Source organism: Myripristis murdjan, chromosome 24 (genome assembly GCF_902150065.1).
Source record: "Myripristis murdjan chromosome 24, fMyrMur1.1, whole genome shotgun sequence".
Classification (NCBI taxonomy): Eukaryota; Metazoa; Chordata; class Actinopteri; order Holocentriformes; family Holocentridae; genus Myripristis; species Myripristis murdjan.
This window is the reverse complement of record NC_044003.1, coordinates 30,777,457-30,800,533: the sequence shown is the minus strand read 5'-3', so window position 1 is coordinate 30,800,533 and position 23,077 is coordinate 30,777,457. Positions and strand designations below refer to the sequence as shown.

The 23,077-nt window shown below is 40.6% G+C and overlaps 1 protein-coding gene and 1 long non-coding RNA gene across 3 annotated transcripts; both read right to left on the bottom strand.

Moving 5' to 3' along the window:
* Window positions 1-2,853: 2,853 nt before the first annotated feature.
* On the bottom strand, window positions 2,854-9,372 carry LOC115356536 (uncharacterized). The gene is made up of 4 exons (XR_003927985.1): window positions 9,226-9,372; window positions 7,439-7,525; window positions 6,138-6,248; window positions 2,854-4,849 (listed from the first exon to the last, which is right to left on the bottom strand). It is a non-coding gene; the product is annotated as an uncharacterized LOC115356536 (long non-coding RNA).
* A 1,288-nt stretch (window positions 9,373-10,660) lies between these two features.
* LOC115356535 (jun dimerization protein 2-like) lies at window positions 10,661-22,688 on the bottom strand. 2 transcript variants are annotated; one of them, XM_030047744.1, is made up of 5 exons: window positions 22,544-22,688; window positions 21,542-21,642; window positions 13,029-13,246; window positions 11,869-11,973; window positions 10,661-11,595 (listed from the first exon to the last, which is right to left on the bottom strand). In XM_030047744.1, the coding sequence occupies exons 3-5, from the start codon at window positions 13,221-13,223 to the stop codon at window positions 11,404-11,406; spliced, it is 492 nt and encodes a 163-aa protein (XP_029903604.1). In that variant the 5' UTR covers window positions 13,224-13,246; window positions 21,542-21,642; window positions 22,544-22,688; the 3' UTR covers window positions 10,661-11,403. The 2 variants fall into 2 exon arrangements, with proteins under 2 accessions (XP_029903604.1, XP_029903602.1); XM_030047742.1 differs by having other exon boundaries at window positions 21,542-21,594.
* Between the last annotated feature and the right edge of the window lie 389 nt (window positions 22,689-23,077).

Sequence of the window (23,077 nt, the reverse complement as noted above, 5' to 3'; positions counted from 1 at the left end):
GGTTTTAAGTCTTTGTGTCCATTCAGATGAAAGATGGCCCATTAGAAATTGGCAGCTAGCTGTTTGTTTTCATTCAGCCACATCAGAGGGATAATTTACCTAAATAATTCTGTTTTATTCCATCTCTCAAATTAGCTAATTATATCTGTGCCCTTATGTAAAGAATTGTCTTTTAGTCATATTGCAAAGTATATTTGGACTTTTAAAGTTGATATGAGCAGCAAAATGGGAACACTTTCATTGAGTTTCTTGAATGCACCCCTGACACATTTAAAGCATGAAAAAACACTTACCAGCTCCTCTAATGAGGTCGAACATGTAAGGTTTTGGATGCATGTAGAACTGTATGTAAGCAATGATCTGACAGATGCCACCAGGAACATCTCTCAGGTAAACAGTCAGGGAACAGCAACACCAAGTGACAATCTTCACTCCTTCAAACCAGACACAATCATGCAAAGAGCCTGTGTCATCAGTTCAGTAAGTTTAGATGTTATGCACTATAATCATATTTAACTTCAACAATTACTAAACAAGGAGTAAAAGTTAGGTTATTAAAGATGAGATATGAATTTCCACACAAATTTAGTCCAGTTTTTACTGAAACTGCCACAGTCTTCCGTATGAGGAATCATGTTCGTTTGGAGTTTATGATGCTGCAACACAAGCACTCAGGTGTTTGGACATTCAAGGTAAATGGAGTGCAGTATGATGTATTTTACTGTTGTTAAACTTAATAATGTTACCTAGTTATTGAGCTATGAGCTGTTACTGGGTCTATGCCAGTAGATACAGAAAAGCAAATCTATCCATTGTTTTCAATGTTTTGTTATGCCATCTATTCAATGAAAAGGTGATGTCAGCAACCCCCTCCATGTACTATGATGTAGTATACATATGCTTATATACACACACCGTGGCATCACCATGTGAGCATTTGCCTCCTTTCATTCAAACTTAAGCCACGACTCTCCTGCGCAGTGCGCTGTTGGAACTTCCCTACAATACTGCTGATTCAATAGGGGTAAAAACCCTTTGAACCCAAATCCTCACATGGCTGTCCAGAAGCAAATGGACCTTATCAACAGGCAAAAAGCACTAAGTGAATCATTATTTTAGCTGGGTACACAGCTGCCAGATCAAACATGGAAAGAGAAGAATGAAATTACTCAATCTTTCACTCGAATTAAACAAAGAGCTCAGCCAGTGATGTACAAATCCATCAGCTTTAAGACGGTCACATAAATGTGAGAGAGATACTTTAAGTGTAGACTAAGCAGGACGATGATTGAAATTCATCTGAGTTCTTGTTTTGGAATTGGCAGTATGAGGATACACAGCCACAGCACAGACAATACAAACACAGACCACAGGTATGCCAGCTTATGTCTTTGATTTGAAGTGAAACAAAAGCATTTTTTCTTTAGCTTTGGCACTTTAAAGCTGTTTATGTTATGAATAAGCTGTCAGCCAGCATTGATTGAAAGGTAACAGGCTGGAAGAATAGCTAGTAACAAGTGTTTGGACTAGCCTTGTTACACCACTGGAGCTTGTTCCGTATGATATGACACCTTGAGACACAATTAGCCAACACACCCTTAATAATCCCACTCCGCAGGGCCTGCATAAGTAATGGAACACATGCATATTCACTAGTGTGTTGTTTCCTTTACAGGCTGTTTCCTACAAAGCGAACCAATGTGGCAAAACAACTACCTCGCATCTGGCCCTATTCTTTCTCTGCTCTCAGTCCTTTGATATGGAGGCTGGCTCTCCTTTTCTTCCTCCTCTTGTTCTGTTGTCATACCAGAAGATTATTTTTGGATGGAGAGAATGAGGCAGAGGCCCCTGTGGCCTGGCCACGGGCACAGCTGGCAGAGCTGATGCGGGTGCAGCTGGCTGGGGTTAGAGGTTAAAGTATTCACTCTGGAGAGAATTGGGTTGAGCTAAGAACTCCAGCTGAAGGAAAAGGGAAGGTGGAGCCACTGACGTCACGGGGGGCCAGTGTTAGAGTGCAGCTCTCATTGGTGTGTGATGGTCTTAGGTTTGTGATGTTATTTGCTCCTCCTTGTCTTTTCCTCTTGTGCATAAAAGCTGAATCAGAGCTTTGGACTGGTAGCAGTGTATGCTGTTGGATCAGGGTGTCTGTGGGTCCTTAATAAGTCTTAAAATGTCTCAAATGAAATCCATTTGAGGATCTTAAAAGTTATTAAATAGCCTTGAAGCTGAATTTATGAGGCCTTCATTTAAACATAAACATCTTGTGCATCACAATTAACATATAACTCACTATGTCTACCAATGAACTGCCTTTATACTTACTTGCTACACTCCTCTTGATCATCCTGCTCACTTAATTCTTTCCTGTCATACTTACCTGTAGAGAGAAATCCAGAAAAATCCTTGTACTTACCTGTCCCAAGTGTGGGGGGAAAAATAATGGCTAAAGTTATTATAGAAGCAGTTTGCTAGTTTACTTTAAGGAAACTGATATAATATCTGATCTAGTCAGTCATCTATCATATTCCCTTTGAAACCTTACCTCTGCACTGAACTGATGCAATTCAGTGTAGTTTTTACCTTTATACTTACCTGCGATGCTTATTTGAATATGAACAAGATGATTTGGGCAAAATGCTGGCTTGAATTTTGATGAAAATTGTCTTTTAAAAAGCATTAAATTTAATTCTCTTACACCTGTGGATGAATTATGTGGCTACTGATTGATCAGTGTTTCAAATCTGTCACTTAATGAGAGATAAATGCAACAGGAATGCAATGCAAAGAATAACATGCAAAATGAATGCAATACAAAGTTGTGTATCCAAGTGAGAAACAGACTGCACTGGCCTTTATTTGAACATCTCATGTCTCATCCTCAGGCAAAGTTTAATATCCCTGTACTCATGACTCCTCAGCAACCGGCAACAGCATTACAACATTACTGAACTACATTACTGTCTAAGCAATGCATACAGCTGCAGAACTGAGTTCACTGATGTTAAACCTCCGGCAGACGTCTTCATCCAGCTAAAACTGAGCGTCTGGCTTCCATTTAAGTTGGAGGAAAACACATCTGGCTGTGTAATGTATTTATCTTGGGGTGGATGACCACTACAAGATTTCTTGAAAATATTGTGGCCAGGCTGGTTATACCAGACATTTCCTAAACCAGAGGTGCTGCAAGATCATCTAAGATGTTCCCCATCATTTTCTAAATGTGTTTATAGCTTACTTGAGGCAAAATCAAATATTCATTATTCTAAAATGTTAACAAATGTGTTACCAAGTGCATGTGTGTGTATAATTGAAAACTAAAGGCTTTGGTCTGCCCCAAGGCTTGTTTGGTACATAGGCTTTCTCTTACAAAAGGCCGTTTTAAGCAGAGTCATTCTGATTTTTGCATGGTCAAATGATGACATGACAGCAAGGTCTTTATCATTACACACCTGCTCAGAGACCTGCCCAGGCCACATCTAACCATAGGCTTTCTAGATGCATGCCTAGGGCCTCATTGCCACTAGGCAGGCCAAATAGAGGTGTAATGAACATCAACTTCCTTCATTAAATATTGATGATTAAATATGATTTCACAATGTAATAAATATTTTTTGACGTATATTTTAAAATGTTTTAAAAATGTAAAATCTAATCACAGTGTCAGCTGCAGGACAAAAGGGCTTTACACAAGCTTGTCTCAGGCCCAGCAGTTTCAAAGCCCACAAGCCAGCCTCAGTTACCACCTGCAAGGCCCGCCCTGTCGGCAGCTGAGAATGGACTGACCAGCTCCTGGGATTTTGATGACATCAGCAAGGACCTCATCAAAAGTCAGGAGAAAGCATCTGAAAATGTAAGTTTTCCATTTAAATATCCAAATCTGAATGAGTAAAGACACTTTCAATTAAATGTACAATATATTTAAATCAGATGTATAATATAGAGCTACACTTTCCACTAGAAATAAATGACTAACAAATTGCATATATTGTTATGGTGCTCTAGGTGGTTCCTATGGTGTTGCCAGTTGCTGTGGTTATGAATATCAAAACATAAATAGATAAGCTAAAAAATGTTCAGCTAAATTAATGAGCATAATAATCATGTGGCAGCCTAGTGTAATATATCCATTTAATCCAGTTCTGGATTTACCTATAGTTTATCCTGCAGTTTTTGTTAAACATCTCAATCTATTCTTATTGTTATGACAAGACATGTCCCTTTTGTCCTGACCCCTGACCTGGACGATCTGCTCATGGTCATTCTTCATGCAGTGAAAGCAGATACTGTACCCTGTAGTTGCTATGCTGAGCTTCAAGTCGTTTTGTTGCACTTACAGAAACATTGATCTCTTCCAGTGCTGAACTCAAGCTCAAGACCATTACCTTGTAAAACTGAAAGCTTTTACATGCAAACACCTCAGGAAAGTATGGTAGCCAAACCAGTGGTGAAAAAGATGGGAATAGGAAGTGAATATGTGACCGTATGCCTTTATACTGGCGCCATAACTGCCTTGTTCACCCAGCAGCACCAGTCTGCACTACAAAGGATCACACCATCCCTGCATATTCAAAAGACCCATTATTGCATTAATAGGCTACTACTGTGCCCACAGGCAGGTGTCATGTCCAAGGCTTCAGTGTTCACCGATCCATCTGCTCACCCTGAGGACCCTGAGGGTGTTGTTGGCGGCCGGGCCCCGGCAGAGCAGCGCCGTGTGGCCTACGTGGTTGTTGCTGAGATTCAGAAGCAGTGGGGTGTTGTTGCACTGCGCTGCCTGACCCGGCGTCTGAGCCCTGGCCTAGCCACAACCACTGCACAACAGGTCCAGCTGCTTCACAGTCCAGTTTATCTGCAAGGCACGGGAAGAGCAAAGTCACAGAGAGGTGAAATATTAATCATGAGTATGAAAAGAAACAAACACATCTGGATACATAAATTTCTGTGAGCTGTTGTGCATCACAGAGCTGGGGCTCCCACAGGGATTTTGGACCCCATGAAAAGACATATCACTGGGCCCCACCACCCCAGTTGTAACCACACCTCAAGAAACGCATCAACCCATTCGAAGCTTTAAATAACTCTAACTTTGCAGGCTTACAACTCTCTAGTCCAACACTTACTGTTATTTACTGTCAGTGAGCTGTGAAACTGTAACACTGCATGCAACATTCTGCATACAAGGGAGTTCATTATTTAATACAAGACTCATACCCTCTGAGAAATGTGCTAAAACCCATCTTTTCCAAATCTAAGTGTAATGTTCATGGTAAAATTCCTGAAAGGAAAATTCTCTTCACATGACTGAAAATAAATGGATGCTAACTTTTTGCCAAAAGCAAGAAAAGAGAAAGAAACTGTCAGTTTAATGGTGGTACTTTTTTTTAGAATTTAAAAACAGTAAGTAATTCATAATAAACCAGGATGGCTTTCCATTAATTTCACATTTTTAGTTTGTTTATATAAAATTTTGGCTAATGTGTGAAATCAGACAGTTGACTCAAATTATGGTTTGGAAACTCCAGTGAAATTGAATTATTACAACAGCAACAACAACAACAACAAACGCTGTTAAATTGAATTGCCAACACGTGAAATGTAAATCTAACTGGATCTCTTTGAAGCCAAGGACTCACACTACTAGTCTTTACTAATAATTTGGCCAAGTTCACATTTACAAAATGCTGGTAAAAGTTACATATTTCTTAAATGCACGGTCAAATATTAACTTAGGTGCAACCAATTTGTTTTTTAAATTGACCACGGATTCCAGTTTTTTGTTTGTTTGTTTGTTTGTTGTTTTTCAGACAAGCTGCTGATAGGCAATATTTTGCAGTAACATACACAATCCTTAAATGTATACATTGTAGTAAATAAATAAACAAATAAATATATGAACAAACAAACAAGAAAGCTATTGCTAGAGTATGAAATGTCTTAAATGGTGAAATATGCAAATTAAAACTATGAGAGTGATATTGTCAAACAGCATGAAAAAACTTTCCGCTTAATTTCATGAAGGAATGCTTAAATGGCACATTTACAAAAAGCACATATTGATAGTGCAATTCAAAACCTTTCTAAAGCAACTTACACCTGCGAGCACAGGCAGATTTGACACTAGCATGAGTAGATACTACCAGGTGTAGAGAAGAGTCTGGATGCTGCAGCTGTAGCTCCATCACACAGCACGCCCCCTCTGCCTGGAGGAAGCTGCGCTCTTGCTCAAGGCTGGTGATGCCATTGTCAGCCTAAACACAGTAATAAAGATTTTCATTTGATATACAATAACACATTTGACACTGAATGAGAAAAGAAATGACAGATCTGTTTCTTGGAACACACTTCACTCTCTGTAACACATCTCTCTCTCTCTCTCTCTCTCTCTCTCTCTCTCTCTCTCTCTCTCTCTCTCTCTCAAATTTATAAAATGCTTGGAGTGCAAAAAAAGAAAGGATGCCACCCACCTCTTACAGACAGCAGTGCATCAGCAATGCAAGTCCAACATTGTGTTCTTATCTCAAAAGGGGTCAAATAAAATGAAAAAGAAAAAACAGGGAAGCAACGATTACACTGACATCAACCCTAACGCAACCTCACCTGAGACCTTACACAAGCCTTACAGTGTAGTGATTGATTTTGTAGATTTTTTTGCCCTTTGGCAGAAACATGAATATGAATAAAGGTCCCTGCCAGCAGAGGCACGCTCAGAGCTCTGACCCCCAGTGGGGCTCCCAGCTAGGCAGGAATGGCTCAGGTATGAGTGGCTTGGCCCAGATGACATGTGGACATGTGAATGGCACCTGTCCACACACAGGCCTTAAGGTCCACCTGTCTACAGGAGACAAACCTTTCCCAATCCTGCTCAACAGTGTCTGATGGTAAAGAAATGGGAAAAAATGGGAAAATAATTCAAACTGGCATGGGATGTGCACGGCCCAGGACAGGAAGACTCTGCAACGAGTGACTAAAACTGCCCAAAACATCATTGGTAACCATCTACCAAGCCTCAGTGATATCGGGGAGGTGAGGTGCCTGCGCAGAGCCAAAAGGATCCTAAAAGACAACACCCACCCCAGCCACAGCCTGTTCACTCTGCTGCCATCAGGCAAAAGATAGAGGTATTCGCTGCCGTACCACCAGACTACAGAGCAGCTTCTTCCCTCAGGCTGTGAGACTACTAAATGCACCATCTGAACTCCTCCATGTTTAATAATTTTATTTTTTATACAATCAATTAATCAATCAAGAGGGAACCACATTTTAATTTCATTATACAACCTGTTGTATAATGACCAATAAACTTCCTTGTATCCTTGTATCCTTGTAAATGACAGGGGTTGCTAATTGTGATTTGCACATTCTCCTTCCTGTCTCATGAGACAAACTGTGTGGTTGTTATAATCCTTATCATGCTTTTCCAGATCAGTGTCTCACTCACTGCCTTTGGATGGCCTCTTCACCTTCCATTTGGTCAGCAGACTCCACATCTTCACTCCCCTCCAGACACAGGACTGTTCTCTTCATACTGAGCCATCACATACAGTAAAAGTGAAAGTGAAAGTAGGGCATTTAAGTAGAAGCATACACTGGTGATTTCCTCATCTCAAACAATTTCTTGAAACAAAAGCCAACAACAGTGGTGGATATACCACAACAAAAAATGTCAGTGTCAATAACTTGTCATGTGCCCTTGAGCATCAATTACAGCTGGACAACGACGTCTCATGCTGTTCACAAGTCGACTTATTGTCTGCTGAGGCATGGCATCCCACTCTTCTTGAAGGGCGGCCCTCAGGACATTGAGGTTCTGGGGTACAGAGCTCCGAGCCTCTACACGGCGACTCAGCTGATCCCATAGGTTTTCTATGGGATGCAGGTCTGGAGAAAGTGCAGGCCACTCCATTTGAGGTACCCCAGTCTCCAGCAGCCGTTCCCTAATGATACGACCTTGATGAGCTGGAGCATCAAACACCTGATGTGAATTTTGCAGTTAAACTCGTTGTTAGAGAACAGGAACTTGTGCAAAAAGTACTGAAACACTGAACAGTTGGACATGTGCATTCAAAAGTTTACAGAAGATCACATTAAGTTCAACTGTAAAGGTTATAATGCATTTTAGGTTCATCCTGAAATTTCACCCGAAAGCCGAATATCCCTAACTTTTTGTGAGTAGTGTGTGTCTATATATATATATATATATATATACAGTACAGGCCAAAAGTTTGGACACACCTTCTCATTCAATGCATTTTCTTTATTTTCATGACTATTTACATTACTCGTTTTTCTTTAGTTAGCTGATTGGTTCTTGCCATAATATGAATTTTAACAGTTGTCCAATAGGGCTGTCGGCTGTGTAGTAACCTGACTTCTGCACAACACAACTGATGGTCCCAACCCCATTGATAAAGCAAGAAATTCCACTAATTAACCCTGATAAGGCACACCTGTGAAGTGAAAACCATTTCAGGTGACTACCTCTTGAAGCTCATGGAGAGAATGCCAAGAGTGTGCAAAGCAGTAATCAGAGCAAAGGGTGGCTATTTTGAAGAAACTAGAATATAAAACATGTTTTCAGTTATTTCACCTTTTTTTGTTAAGTACATAACTCCACGTGTTCATTCATAGTTTTGATGCCTTCAGTGAGAATCTACAATGTAAATAGTCATGAAAATAAAGAAAACGCATTGAATGAGGTGTGTCCAAACTTTTGGCCTGTATTATATATATATATATATATATATATATATATATATATATATATATATATATATATATATATATATATATATATATATATATATATGTGTGTGTATATATGACTATTTCATCTTTATGTTACTAAAATGTGAGGAGGCGTAAAGGCTTGATATTTTGACAGTTACAGTGACTGTCATCACGGCGAAGTGCTCAATTCTGGCAAGTAGTCTTTCTGCCACCGCCGCCTTGATTTGAAACGAGCTCCACAAAAACGTTAGCCATAAAACGAAGTTACGCTGAACTTTTTTTTTTTTTTTTTGGCAGAGGCTTGGTTATTATGTTATTATTATTATTATTATATGAGAGAATAATTTGTGTGTCTAAAGAGTAATGTCAATGGCAGAAACACGTTTAACAAGGGGATAAGTCCATTTGCAGGCTTCCCCTTGACAGACATAGGTAGAATCAATTAATCCATCAGCCACAAGTTACCTGTCCAAAATAACAAGGGTAAATAAATGTTACCTGAGCTCTGTCACTGTGTTGGTGTAGGAAGACATGACAAATTAGTAAGTTGTTGCCTGTATGAGACTCGAAGAAATTCACGAACGCTTGCAAAAAAACGGTTATAAAACCAAAGCTGAGAACTCGACGCCATGTGCCATTTTAACCTGTTTCAAACTCAGCCGACTGCCTCTCCCACATCATCAGCACTCTACCTTACAGGCTGCACACAATGTAGTGCTCCGAAATGTCCACTAGATGGAGCTGTACACCGTGAACAGGAAATGTAGTGAGCGGGGCTTGATCAAGTGATACAACCACAACTTTGCACGTTTGCTCACCTAAAAGTTTTCATTAATGGCCAATTATGTATATCAGTATATTTAATAAAAAAAAAATAAAATAAAACGAGGGTAGACTTTTATGGATGTAATATTTAGCCAAGATAGTTATTTTAATCAATTCAATTATATAAGTTTCATCTGTTGAGGAATTGGGATTGCAGTACCCCAACTCTGTCACAAACCTGTATTCATTTAAAAAAAATAATAAATAATTAAATAAAACAGATCGATAGATGTGATAGGTGCGATTAATGCCATTAGTTAAGACTCTGTTGCATTTAAAAGTGCACTGGGGCTCTGCCAGCGAGCCAACAAGAACAGGAGCAGGAGGCCAGCTCTGTTAGAGCTAAATGGAAGAGTCTTCATTAATGTCAATACTAACACCTGTGTCTGCTCTGGTATTTCATGTCAAAATTGCTGCTGTGAAAAGGGTTTATTTTCAAATATGAACAGAATTAAAAGGATTATCCAAGAAATTTAACATATACGGTTTAAATATATTTTTCACTGTATGTATGATACATGTCAGAGAAAGGAGGTGGCACCTCACACTACAGTCAATTTTCGGTGCTAACAGATCTTTTAAAAAAGAAAAAAATAGGGCCCATATGGGTATTAACTGTTCTGAAAACATAATTCTATTATGGGTATTTGTATGGTGACTACAACTCCTAACTGCAGCAATACATTTGATACGCTGTAGCTCCCCACCGGGTAGACAACAGAGGTGAAGACTGGGTCATCTTCCTGGCCACAAGAGAGGAATACCACCACAATTATGTCCAGTAATCAGTCATACCATCTCCATAAATAGTACCTAAGTGTAGTGAAAATGAGTTTCCATCTGTTCATTCGCCAACACCTTAACCAGCACTGCAGGTTACTGCACCATCAACCACAACATGGCATGTTCGTAGTTAGAAAATAGAATTTAATCTATTCAGAGTAACAAAGTTGTACATGGTCGGTACAAGTCTACAACAGACATTGAAATACTGCTCAGCTGATAAGGTTTGGGCTTATTTTCACAGCTGTCTGACAGCGCAATATTGATGACACAGAAAGACTGGAAAGATTGAGAAGTTAAAACAAATCACATCAAGTGATTGACGAGCATTTCATATATGTTTATGTATATAAAGCAGTATAAAACAAGTACAATAATGGACAGACAACAAGGCAAATAAAACAAGAGTGTAAACATTTTGTGTATATGTGCTTTTCATGACGCCAGCGTCACCACGGATCGGATCAACCGCTAACTGCCATCGTCAAGGCAGGGTATAAAAATCAATGTTATAAAAACAAAAACTCTATTCCATCTGGTGTACATGTATCGATTATCCAATCCTAAAAACACTACCCCTGTATATTTCAGCTAGCATACAAAGGAAAACTGCAGAACACTAAGCCTTTGTGGGCCTCTACATCAAAACAATGCCATACAAACCTACTCAGGGCTTTTTGTAACAGAGCACCATATTGATATTAGTGTCTTTTCTCAATGTTGTTTCCAGTCGTACACTATCTTTTCCATCGGTCCCTTTCTGTAGAGATGGTTGAAGTAACAACGAGGCACAGCGGGTGTCAACAACAACACTTAATGCAGAGATGAAACTGGATTTTTCCAGTCCTCCAATGGATAGAGCCAGCTCATGTAGCAATACTGAGGAAGCCTGACAACCTCAGGTCTTTGGGCAGAGTCTCCGAAAGTCTCCAGCTTGGAGCTCAAGTGCTTATTTCGAAATGTATTGCCAGTTACGTTTCTTGTTTTCATTTCAAAATGGCTGCCATGGTGGAGCTAGTTTGGGTTCCAAAGATTTTGTGTTTTTTTTTTTTTTTTTAATTCCTGGTTTCACTTGGCCTCAGTAGCCAGCTGCTCCAGCAGGGGGTTGGCCTCGCTCTCGGGTGTTTTGACGCTGTCCGTCCTCACGATGCAGGTGGGCCGGTGCAGATTGAGCATGACCATGAGCTGCTGCCTCTCTAAGCGCAGCTCCTCGATCTGGGCCTTTAGCTCCGAGTTCACCATTTCCAGGCGCTCCGATTCCTGTGCAGAGACATCGTTACAAGATGAAAATACTGTTAAAAAAATAGAGGCGCCTTCTCCATAAGCAGATTAGTAATAATGATCAATCTCTGGTTAATTGTGTTTATTCTGAAGAAAAGAAAAGTTCCATATGTTGGAATAATGGTTGAAATGTAGTACAAACAGGAAGTTGGTGAAAAACTATGCCTGTTAAACATATTTCACTTATTTTACATTCTTTATTGACATAAGATAAAAGGAAAAATAGGAACATTCCAAAGAATATCAACTTACCCTTTGAAGGAAATCAGTTCTTTCCTTCTTTTTGTTTCGGCATCTCGCTGCTGCCACTTTGTTTTTCTCTCTTCTTCGTTTCCTCCTTTCCTCATCCTCATCCATCTGCAAAGAGAGCACATTATTAGCTACACAGAGACATCAACAGTTACAAAGGGCAACACAGCTTGAACAATCATTATATGTGACAGTTAATGTACCTTTATGTCTGCTGAAGAGATATTCTGATTAATACAATAGTGTTTAATGTTGGCCTCTTAGTATAACAGATGTTACAGGTTTATATTTGTTTCAGAAAGAAATCTGATCATTATTATCACAATTATATCAGCCTTAAAGCGGTGGCAGTGAGCATCTTGAGGCAAAGGTTGTGATGACAATTTGGGAATTCATGTTGTACAACCTCTGAGGTAATTCTTGCCTGAAGCAGCAGAGGGTGCATCATTTTAACTAGAAATTCACGTGTCATGGACTTGCACCATGACAACAAAACACTGCTATATCATTCCCACATATATAGCTCTTACATATGTATTTATTTAAATGGGCTTAAATACATTGCTTGAATTTGCAGACCTTTGAAAATACAAGGACAAATCAAATATAATCAGCTCTGAGCAGTGTATCCACAACATTTGACTTCCAGATCAGTTTCATTTATCTTCCCAGTGAAGGGAAAAGTTCAGGAGAAGCCTCTAGAAGCCAGGAGGATTCAGAAGGATTTCACACTGGTGTTTGTTTCTACGAAGTTGGCAACAGGGTATGAAATCATTTCCGCCCTTTCAAACAGCTCTGTTTCTCATTCCTTCCATCACTTAAAGCTTATGGAAGTAAATTGGCTTGAATGGGATGTTGAGACAAATGGTGTGATTCCCACTGGCATGCCTCACACACAGATGCTACTAGCGGCCTGGTTCTAAGAAGCAACCAATTTTCAAACTCTTTTGTCTCGCGAGGCAGCTTCAAAACATCCTGATGGTAACTCTTGCCTTTTCCTTCTCCTTTCTCCTCTCTGACTTGATGTGCATTAGCCAAACAGATTCCATACTGAACATTTTTAATAGATATTTAGCTTGGATTGTAACAATTGCACTCCCCAGTCCTACACTACTTCCCATAACTGCCATCTCCAACCTCTCCTATCCACATCCCCTTCTCACCTCTGTCTTGATAGTCAGCGGCCTCTTGCCCAGCCTCCCCAGGAAATGCAGCGGGGAGAGCATGGCACCCAGCTGGCGGAAATCAGCCAGTTTGAGTTGATCGGTCAGCGTGGTGGCCGAGATGCCCGCCAGCGGGCCCAAGCTGGGCAGGGAGCCTGCCGCCAGCGAGGGGTCAGGTATCTGTCCCGGCATCATGTCCGACCCGGCCGCCACCGCCGCTGTGGGGAGAGGGGAAAGGAGAGGGAACAGAGGCAGAGGGAGGGAAGTCAGAGAAGGAAAGACTCATTAACAAGGCCAGTTATTTAACAGTGGATATCACAGTGCACACACCCTTTCAAATTTTCTAGCTTTTATTGTCTTGAGGTCTGAAATAAAAATCCAATAAATCTGTTTGTTTTTTTTGTTTTTTTGTCTCCTTAATTTCATTCAGTTATAGCAACCAACAGAACCAGGCCACCTTGTAAAAACATATTTATTAACTAGTTTAAAAAAAAAAAAAAAAAAAAAAACTTGAAAGAATGTGTAGAATTCTTATGTCCATAATATTTCCAATCAGTAACATTATGCATATGTACTGCAAATGTGTGTTACATTATGTGCACTTGTGGCTGCATATTTATACTGTTTCTGTATCTTGTCTACATAATGTGGCTTCTTTGTTATCTTATAGTCCCTGTCTGTTGGCAGAATATCCACAATATGACTGATTTACTGTTGTCCATATCATCTAAGAGCCTTGTGCTAATTGGTTGTCATACCCAAAACTACATTATAACACTCCGTTACATAAATCGAGGGCTTCCTCTTATGTTTCCTCACTTCTGATTTACTGAATGATTTCAACGTGAATATTCATTTGCCTTCTGTACCAAGAGCTTCAAGGACATCAAAAGCTTTCATGTTAAAACAGAGTGGATAACACTCGAGCATTCCACCGCCACCCTCTTTCAACAATTTTGGGCAGTTTAGAGGGTTTGACCGCAGTGCTTTTTAATGTAATCAGGGAGGAATGAGGGAGAGAAAGGAGAAAAAGGAGAGCTTGTGCAGGCCTAAAGGAAGTGGCTGGAGAATTAAGACGTCTCTCTAATTACTGTAAGACCAAGACTTGGAAAACTTCTGAATGCCAAATAAAAAACAAATGTTACAGATGGGAACAGTGCAACATGAGCCGACTGTACCCTGCCCATCCCTGCAATCTCTGAGGGGAGGCAGAGTGAGACCACTGGATTTCATAAAAGTCAGACACGACTGTTCCTCTCTTACACTATAGTGTTTCATATATGTTTTATTCACTTATTTACATTTTTTAAAACACGTAAGGTTCATGAATTAATATCCATATGAAATGTGTCTGATTGATCAAACATGGAAAATAGCTCCAAGACAGAAGAGGCAAATGTTCCGCTGCCCTCTCACAGGTACTGATGAAATACAAACAGGCTCACTGGATGAAAAATAGACCTCAGCATGACCGATTTAAATGAATTAAACAATTGATACATGTGGCGCATGGATAAAATGTCAGCTAGGATTACCGGCCAAACCGAAAGGATGGAATTTAAAAAGCCAGATGATATCAGTGCGTCTGCTACATTAAAAGCTTAAGTCACATTTGCCTCCTGAGTATTCAGCCAACACTCAACCTCTACAGGTTGGGCACAAACTGTACAAAGCCCCTCTCATATAAACCCAACAAAGACATCTATTGTGAGGTGGTGTGAGACAGCTGACTTTGCTGGTGGGTGAGTAGCTGACAAGCTGACCGTATTGTAAGACAAAGTTTTTCTTTCTTAGCTATTTTTTTTTCCTCTCAGTGCTGAATGACTTGTACTATTACAAAAGCCATAGAAGAGGTAATGAAAAAAGCAGGGTTATGTAACTCTATTCTAATGTACTCCACCCTACTATGGGCTGGTCTCAAACTGTTTTTGTAGTTGGACTGGAGTTCATTGTCGTGCATGGTGAGACCAGATCAGTCCTTCTTTAACTGAGAAGCGGCCTCTTTGAGTCGTCATAGTGCAGCCACTCTGCCGCTTGAGTTCTCTTAGCCACGGTCTCAGGAAGAGGACAGCTCTGACCCATGTGGTCTAAAATTAATTCTTTCTGTTAATTCAAGGTGTTACAATGTTCAACAGTGTTTTGTGAAAAGGTGATGGGGAACAAATATGATAAAAAAAAAAAAAAAAAAAAAAAAAAAAAAAAACAGTTAAACAAACCAAGTGTAAGGCAGACGCACAGGCCATTTTGTTAAGAGGGCAACTACATAAGCATCTATTAACAGTTCTACATCACTTCATATCTTTATTCTAAGGTACTGCCGTCTGGATTGAAGATACTATTAAACATCTATGGTCAAAGACCTTTCACTTCATCTCTTGACCTGTCATCCAACCACTGCTCGCATGCGTGATTTATCAGCCTCAAGGACAAGCTGGTGTGTGGAGCCAGTCTCCAATGAGGCATTTTATTATTTAAATCCTCACTCCTCTTTTTCTTTCTCTCTCTGTCTCTCTCTCCTCCTCCCTCTCTCCAACTGCATGTATACTCCCATTTACACTGCACTTGGCAGCAGTCTGTTATTTTTTCTGGAGAGGAAAAGAACAAGACAGCCCTGGTAAAAATCTGTCTCGGACCAAATTCCCTCTCTAAACTCCCGTGAGATGTTTGGAAATGGAGGGTGCCGAGGTCGGCTAATTCTGCTGAGCGACTGTTAAAGTAGAAGGAAAAGCATATGCTACATACTAGCTAATACAAGATAAAACCATTGAAATAAAAAATAGCTGGACAATGATATGAATTGTTGGACTGTGGTGATCAAACCATGGCCTAAGACATTCTGGGCCACATCCACCATTGAGCCTTTCTTAGAAAGCTAACCTCAGTAAACTCACAAAAACATGAATATACTGAAATCAGTGCTGCGTCATCATTTTTTGTTCTCAAATCCAGAGCATACAACAGTGCATGGAGTTAGCAACTGATTTATTTTTCACAGCCCTTGCTTTGCAAAATCAAAGTCCCTACAAAAGAAAACATAGAGTGAATTTTCTGTTATAGCCAAAGCTTACACTTTTACATCTTTGTTAGTGTCTTGCTACATCTGCATGTCTGCAGATTCTACTTTGTCCATCCACATATCAGGAAGAGCCGAGCAGTTGAAGATGCTGACATGTGATTTGAGACCATCGCCATGTTTTTTCTTACATTGCTCATTGCTGACCAATAACTGCGCTGGAATTCGAAAGATGGAATCCAACTTAGTCACCGAGCCAAAAGAACAGCCACAGGAACTAAAGCACCCATTAGGAATGACTGAGCAAATCGCTTCGAGAGCCAAAATGGAGTCCAATATCCAAGTTGGCCAGACACTCAGGACTGGTTTACAGACATGGATTAGGCCCTGTCCTGGACAAACATGATTTTTCAATGGAAATTGACACTAAGAAAATAAGTCAGTTAGGGACTAACCTTATGTCTGTTTAACTGGCTCATGCACGGTACATTATAAAGCAACCTCCCGTATATGTGCTCAGACATATTACAAGGAAAGCCCCGATGGCTTGTTCAAACATGCTAACTCATTTGAGACGACCTCTGCTGTGCCCCCCTCCCACACACACACACACACACACACACATACACAACCTGAAGTCTAGTATTTCCCTGCATGAACTGAGATCACACAAATTAAAAAATCCACAGAGAAGCAACAGATTTGCCAGGGGGCTGCAAAGTGCAAATGGAACAAAGTATACAGTGAGATTCCTTTCAATTATGAGTCATAAAAGTGAAGCACACACCATTCCAGACAATTTATAATATTGTTGAAAACTACAGCACAAGACCGACTCTCGACATGGCTGGCTTTTGAGTTCAGCTGCTCTTTTAAGTCAGGCTGGAAGTTTGTTTTGTGTTTAGTCAGTGCAGTCTTTTCTAATGTGCCACAGAAGTTATTTAAAAATCCCCCATGCAAAGTGAACACTTACTTTGAGCCTTGACAACATGCCGTCAAGACAAACCCCAAAGAATACTCATTTCTACAAATGGGGAAACTGCTGATATATTTACTGGACTGGAATCATTATACCGAAAAGCATGAGTCAAAAAGATTTTACACTTTTCAAAAGAGCGGTATTTTTCTCTTTTTTTGTCACCAGCAGCCTGCTGCCCAGGATTAGTGGTTAACGTTTGATGATGCAACGCAGTTACTGTGTTTTTGCAGTCAAGCAGAAAAGCCAGTGCCACAGCTTAGGCCCACTCTGCCCTCAAACAAAGACACCTACACAGACTAGCAGCGGTGTGGGCACTGCTGCTTTTCAGTGCTGCTGAGAAGAGAGGAGCCAAAGCCAAATGCACCAAGGGTGGGGAGCGGAAATGTCATGTATTAGTTATGAAATATAGAACTGCACTCAAAGCAGGTTCTGGCAACAACCCAAGACCAATCCAACTACATATGAGCCATAGCTAGGTGGAGGTGTGTGTGAGAAGTGTGTATATGAGTGTCAAAGTGTGTTTATGTGTGTGCATGTGTGTGCGGAGGTCCTTCTGAGGGAGTGCACAAGCAGTGTCATATATATATATATATATATATATATATATATATATATATATATATATATATATATATATGACACACATACACACACACACACACACACAAATATATATAAACATAACAATTTTCCCCCTCACATACTCTATCAGTTTTCAGTTCAACCAAATGTGTCCATTTCCTGAGCCATTCCTGAGGGCAATTAGCAGCACTGAGGAATTCAGCCCCATACCAATAGCCACGAGCACGACTGGAGGCCCTATTATCCTCATCCCCTATAGAGAAGGTGCATGTGTATATATGTGACTTGGTATGTGTGTGTTAACAGAGAGTGAGAGAATGAGAGAAGGGAGTTATCAAGGCTGTGCATAGGCAAATAATTACCTGGCATATAGCTCTTAAGGAGCCCTCTGATGAAACATATAGTGGCACTGCAAAAACCTCTGCAAAGCATTCCCAGTTTGAACTAAACCAAGTTTGAGTCAAAACTGTTAAGCTAAAACTAATGGCTAGCTTAGCTTTGCTTAGGACACAAAATCTAAAGCTAAATCTGTGTGCTCCCAGACTGACTCATCTTAAAAAGGACATGGACCGTAATAGTGAATGTTTGGCCCATTTACAACTATTTACCCATCTTGTATAATGCAACAGCCTATTTTGCACATCATCCTCGGATAGTAACAATTTCACAGCATGTAGTCATCAAAATCCCTCGATTTTCAAATTTGAATTTTTGTGGCTAATAAAGTCATCGCCATTCATGAAACCGCGGGAACTGATAATTTGTGATGTAAAGCAAATGTTTCCCTGAGGACTATATCCCAGCTGAAAGACCGTTTCTATCCACCCCAATTGCAAGTCATCAACACACAACAGTGCTGTTGCTTTTTAGGAAGAGTAATGATGGAATACTGGTGTGAAGAAAGTTTCAAGTCTCTGAAAATTCATTTTCATATAGTGGTTGAATGAATGGAAACCAATGGCTGGATAAAAGGGAGGAAAAATAATATTGGTGTTCTAAAATACAACAGCTTACTTTGTGAAAAGATTAGTAGAAATGTTAAATGCATAATTTTTTTTTTTTTTATCAATACTAGGCTAAACGTGTAAAATCACAGGTATGGTCCTCTAAATCTTAGAGTCATCGTGTTACAGGGCACAGTTTACAGAATGCTCTTTGACCACTTGTCAGCAGACTTTATTGACTCCCAGTTTGGACCAAGGAATTGCTCAGCCCACACAGCAGCATCTTGCAAAACTCTCCGTGACTCGCGAACAACTCCTATGGCCCTATCTCTACGAGAGCGCTGAAAATGAACAATGAGAGCGAGGCTCGGGCCAAGGCACGCTCACTCAATCCCTGGCCAAGGTCTCAGCGATCATCATTACCGTCTGTACTTGGTCAGGATATGTGTTGAGTTGAGCTTTCACAATCCTCTGGAGAAACCAGGGAATTTGGCACCATTTTTCACGAGGACAGGACAGTCCAACTATACAGTATCAACATTCCCCCAGCTCCTCATTATATTTTCATTGGAGAGACAAGACAAGACACAGGCATGAGAAAAGACACCCCTAATAGTTGCTGTTGTGATCATACTACGGTCATCTTTGGTCATTCAACTCATACAACAACATATAACAGAACAGAAAACAGGATCTTTTTTCATAGCTTTCATTTCTCCTGTCCCTTCTCATGTGCTCAGCAGTCCTTGCATGCGTGCAAAGCAAAGTTATCACAGCCACAGATAAAAGGAACCTTTCCAAAATGCTGCTTGTGGTGACGATGACTAAACACTCCTAACACCATTCAGCGCAATTACAAATGTTAATCCTCATAATACCGTCAATGATGATGTGATTCCCCAACAGCAACCGTAATTAGCTCGCTGAATTCATCTTCACAGTTATAGCTCTGATGCCACAGCAGCAGCTGAGAGCCAGAGTGCAGCGGCTGGCTGACTTATCTTTCATTCACAATGACATTGCTCAAGGTTGCAAGAAGTTCAGCTATTGCATATATTGTTGACTTTTTTTCTAAAAACTAATCAGTACATTTTTCAGTCAAATCTAAACACACAGCACCTGCAGATATACACAAAGCACAAGGATTGTGGTCGCCTATATTCAAGCACTATTATGTGATCTCTGGCTGGCTTCCTGCTTGGCCCGCTTTATGCCATTCAAACAGTGAAACATCTATATTCTACAGCCGGGTGGTCTAGGCTGACATATTATAATGTTAAAAATGTTCTCCAAGGTTGTAAGTCAGGATTAGAGCCTGCATGACACAGATCTGGCTAAGCTCAGCCAAGGGTAAAATGAATCACAATGCAATATGCAGACAAAAGCCATTTCAAACGTATGGAGCTCAGGTCTTTGAGAAAACCCTGGCAAATTCAACCCCCTGCCATTAACGTATTGGCCAACAAAGTCCAGAAAATTAGATTTAATGCCGTCTGCTGAAGCAATCAGCATTATTATGTAACATGTGGTTGTCACTTCAATGATATTTCATACTTTGTCCTCTGATATTTCCTCATCTGCCCCACGTCAAGCCAGACATTTGCTCTGGTCAAACGGGCTTTGATGACTCCACTCCTCAATTCAGTCCTTTTGTTGTTCTCAAAGAAAAAAGTTGTCCCGAGCATGAGGTCAAATTACAGGCACAACTGTGTTGTTTGTGCATGGACAATAAATTGGTTTCACTTCCAAAGTGTTAATACAACAAAAGAGATAAGGAAATATTGAACTCTATTTCAAGGGCTTTTAAAAAGGAGCTTTTTCTATTCCCTTTCAGTTTTCAGGAACATATTTTTCCAACACTGGCCATACAAAAGGAGACTTCTCAGTTACACCTTTGGACTTATGGGTGTTCACTTCCACAATGTACCTCTAGGCTGCCTTGATATAATGTTTTTACATGCCATGTGGCTAGGCTTACGGGACTTAAAAAAAACAATGTGACACCCACAGCATTGAATATCTGCTCCTCCAGCATTAGTATCACTGAGCTAGCTGTTGCGTGGTTGGCTAGTTCGCCTGCAATGCGTCTACTGTCTATTCAGTGCGCTAGGGTGCAGCTTGGCAATTCCAGCTCTCCAGAGAGGCACTGGAAGGCATTTCTACTTAAAATAAACCCTGTGCGCCCACGTCCAGCCTCTCAGCCCTGTCGGCCCCGTGCTGCCTGTCGGCTCGCCAGCCCTTCCCCATTAATCCACTGCAACGTTCCATTTATGCGGAAACCATCCTATGGATGTGCCCGGGCAGGCGCTGGGGCATTTAAACCCACTGCAACACACACTCATTCACTTAGACACACAGACACAGACGAACATATGAAAAAAAAAAAACACACTCACACAAATATGTTTACACTGCATGGCATGTACTTGTGCATGCAAACACTGACCCAGCTGGAAAGCATGCACTCAGTGTATAGGAAGGCATTGGACTTATGCACTCAGAAGTTGGCGCAAACATATACTCACTCATACACACAACCCACCCCTGCCCACATCATGTTTCCCATTCCATGAGTGGCCTATGGCCTTTGGGCCACTGAGGGCAGATGACTGAAGCTACCTCTGGCCTAGATAGAGTTACTGTTACAGAAAGTGTAAATACTGCACAAGATCCTTATGTAGACACAGTCACATAACATGATATTTACCAGCTGATCGGTACAGTAATCAGTGAGGAAAAGTGAAAAGAGGTGTAATAGAGTTTGCTGTGAAGCATATACAACTTTTCATACTAAGTGTGCACACTAATCAGCCAACACACACACACACACACACACACACACACACACACACAAAAACAATCTCCAGGTATTCAAGTGTGTATTCACATGCGCCCAATAAGCTTCAAGTTCATTTCTATCATTTATATTCCAAGGTAAAGGAAAGGTGTTTTCAGTGCAGAAAATGTACAGAACTTTGAGACTCTTTATACTTACTCAGAGACAAATTGGCAGTCTTCTTCTATCAATGGTGCAGTTGGGTTTGGACGCTGTAAATAAGCATCATGACTTCTGGTTATTTCAATCTGCAATCACACCTAGAGTCAAATTAATCACATGCAAGGTCGTTACTCTCTTTGTAGCCCATCAGCAATGCTGTCAAACTTAAAGCATGCAGTGTGACTTTAATATAGGAGTGGGCGAGTTGAGAGAAAAGTGCTAACTACTACAGTTTAGTGGATGCAAGTTTGCTATGGCTTCCCAACTAGCCTCTCTGTTCGCTTAGGCCCGCGGTACTGCTGACTAACTAGCCAAAGGAGATCTAACTTTTCACCACTGCCAAAGCTGAATTCGTAAACTCTCTGTTTCAAAACGAGCACACGCTGTAGCCACACCATGTAGCCTGGCTTGGTGGACTAGACTAGCATGTAGCCTCGCCAGTTCATTTGGTGGAAAACCCACAATGTTGCGTGTATGGGGTTACATAACTCTCAATACATGTAACTGACACTTCACGTGTTTTGCAACAGTGAAACTAAGACTCCCAGGGGAGCATATGTCTCTTCTAACCGACCATGAGTCAAAGTGCTACATGCTAGAGCTTACCAGTGGGTAAATAACGAGCCGAGCGAACAGTTGTCGCAACAGTTGTAACAACAATGTAGCCAATGCGGCGACTGAAGTCATACGGTGAGGTAGCCACATTTACACGGAAGACTTTTCGGGTTTTAAGGTTAACCCCACATACTTTTCTTTGTTACGTTACAAATCCAAAAAGCCTTCATCAAACACTTCAAATACTGGCTCGCACATGTAACGTTCAATAATTAGCCCTTTTCAGACACCACGGAGTTCAATGGCCAAAAAGGAAAAGGTAGGAAAAGTAAAAAAAAAAAAAAAAAAAAAAAAAAAACACAAAATGCATGGTGTATGATACATAATATCTGCGCCGAAATGTACGATTTAACAAAACGAGGGAGACAAAGACGGCAGATTTACCTGTTATGCGTCCAAAATCCGCAGTAATGTGGGAGGGTGTGGGAGTTGTGAATCGGATGTAGGTTTGGGGACTAAAAGTCGTTGCATCAGCCCGTTTAAGTACTGATCATGTCTGGGAGGGCGCAGGAATGCGGAACTGCCGTCCCAGACGTAAGCATGGATGAAAATAATGTAAGAGGAGGGCTGAGTTTCAAAAAAAAGAGAGAGAGACAGAGAGGATTGTTTGCTCCACCCCTAGCAACCGAAAAACATCACTACAGAGGAGAGGAAAGTTTCAGTAGTAGGACAGAGAGGGAGAGAGAGAGACCTGGCAAATGCTTGCGTCTTGTTCCATAAACAAGTCAATAAATAAAGTTCTGGTTATAAACACATGTACACGACTTGTCTGAGCGCTTTGTTGTCTTACAGTAAATGAGGGTGAGAACATACTGAGATAACTATTTTTTTAATGTGGCCATTGTCAATAATGAGATTCTTTATTATCAGCTCAACAGAAGATGGTTCCAAATTAAACTCCAGCTATAATGAAGTGTT

Excerpts from the sequence above, each read along its gene's own strand:
- LOC115356535 (XM_030047744.1), bottom strand. The coding sequence starts at position 13,223 with ATGATGCCGGGACAGATACCTGACCCCTCGCTGGCGGCAGGCTCCCTG. Across the intron at positions 11,974-13,028 it reads CGCTGACTATCAAGACAGAG|ATGGATGAGGATGAGGAAAG; the intron begins GTGAGAAGGGGA and ends CTCTCTTTGCAG. Across the intron at positions 11,596-11,868 it reads GAACTGATTTCCTTCAAAGG|GAATCGGAGCGCCTGGAAAT; the intron begins GTAAGTTGATAT and ends GTCTCTGCACAG.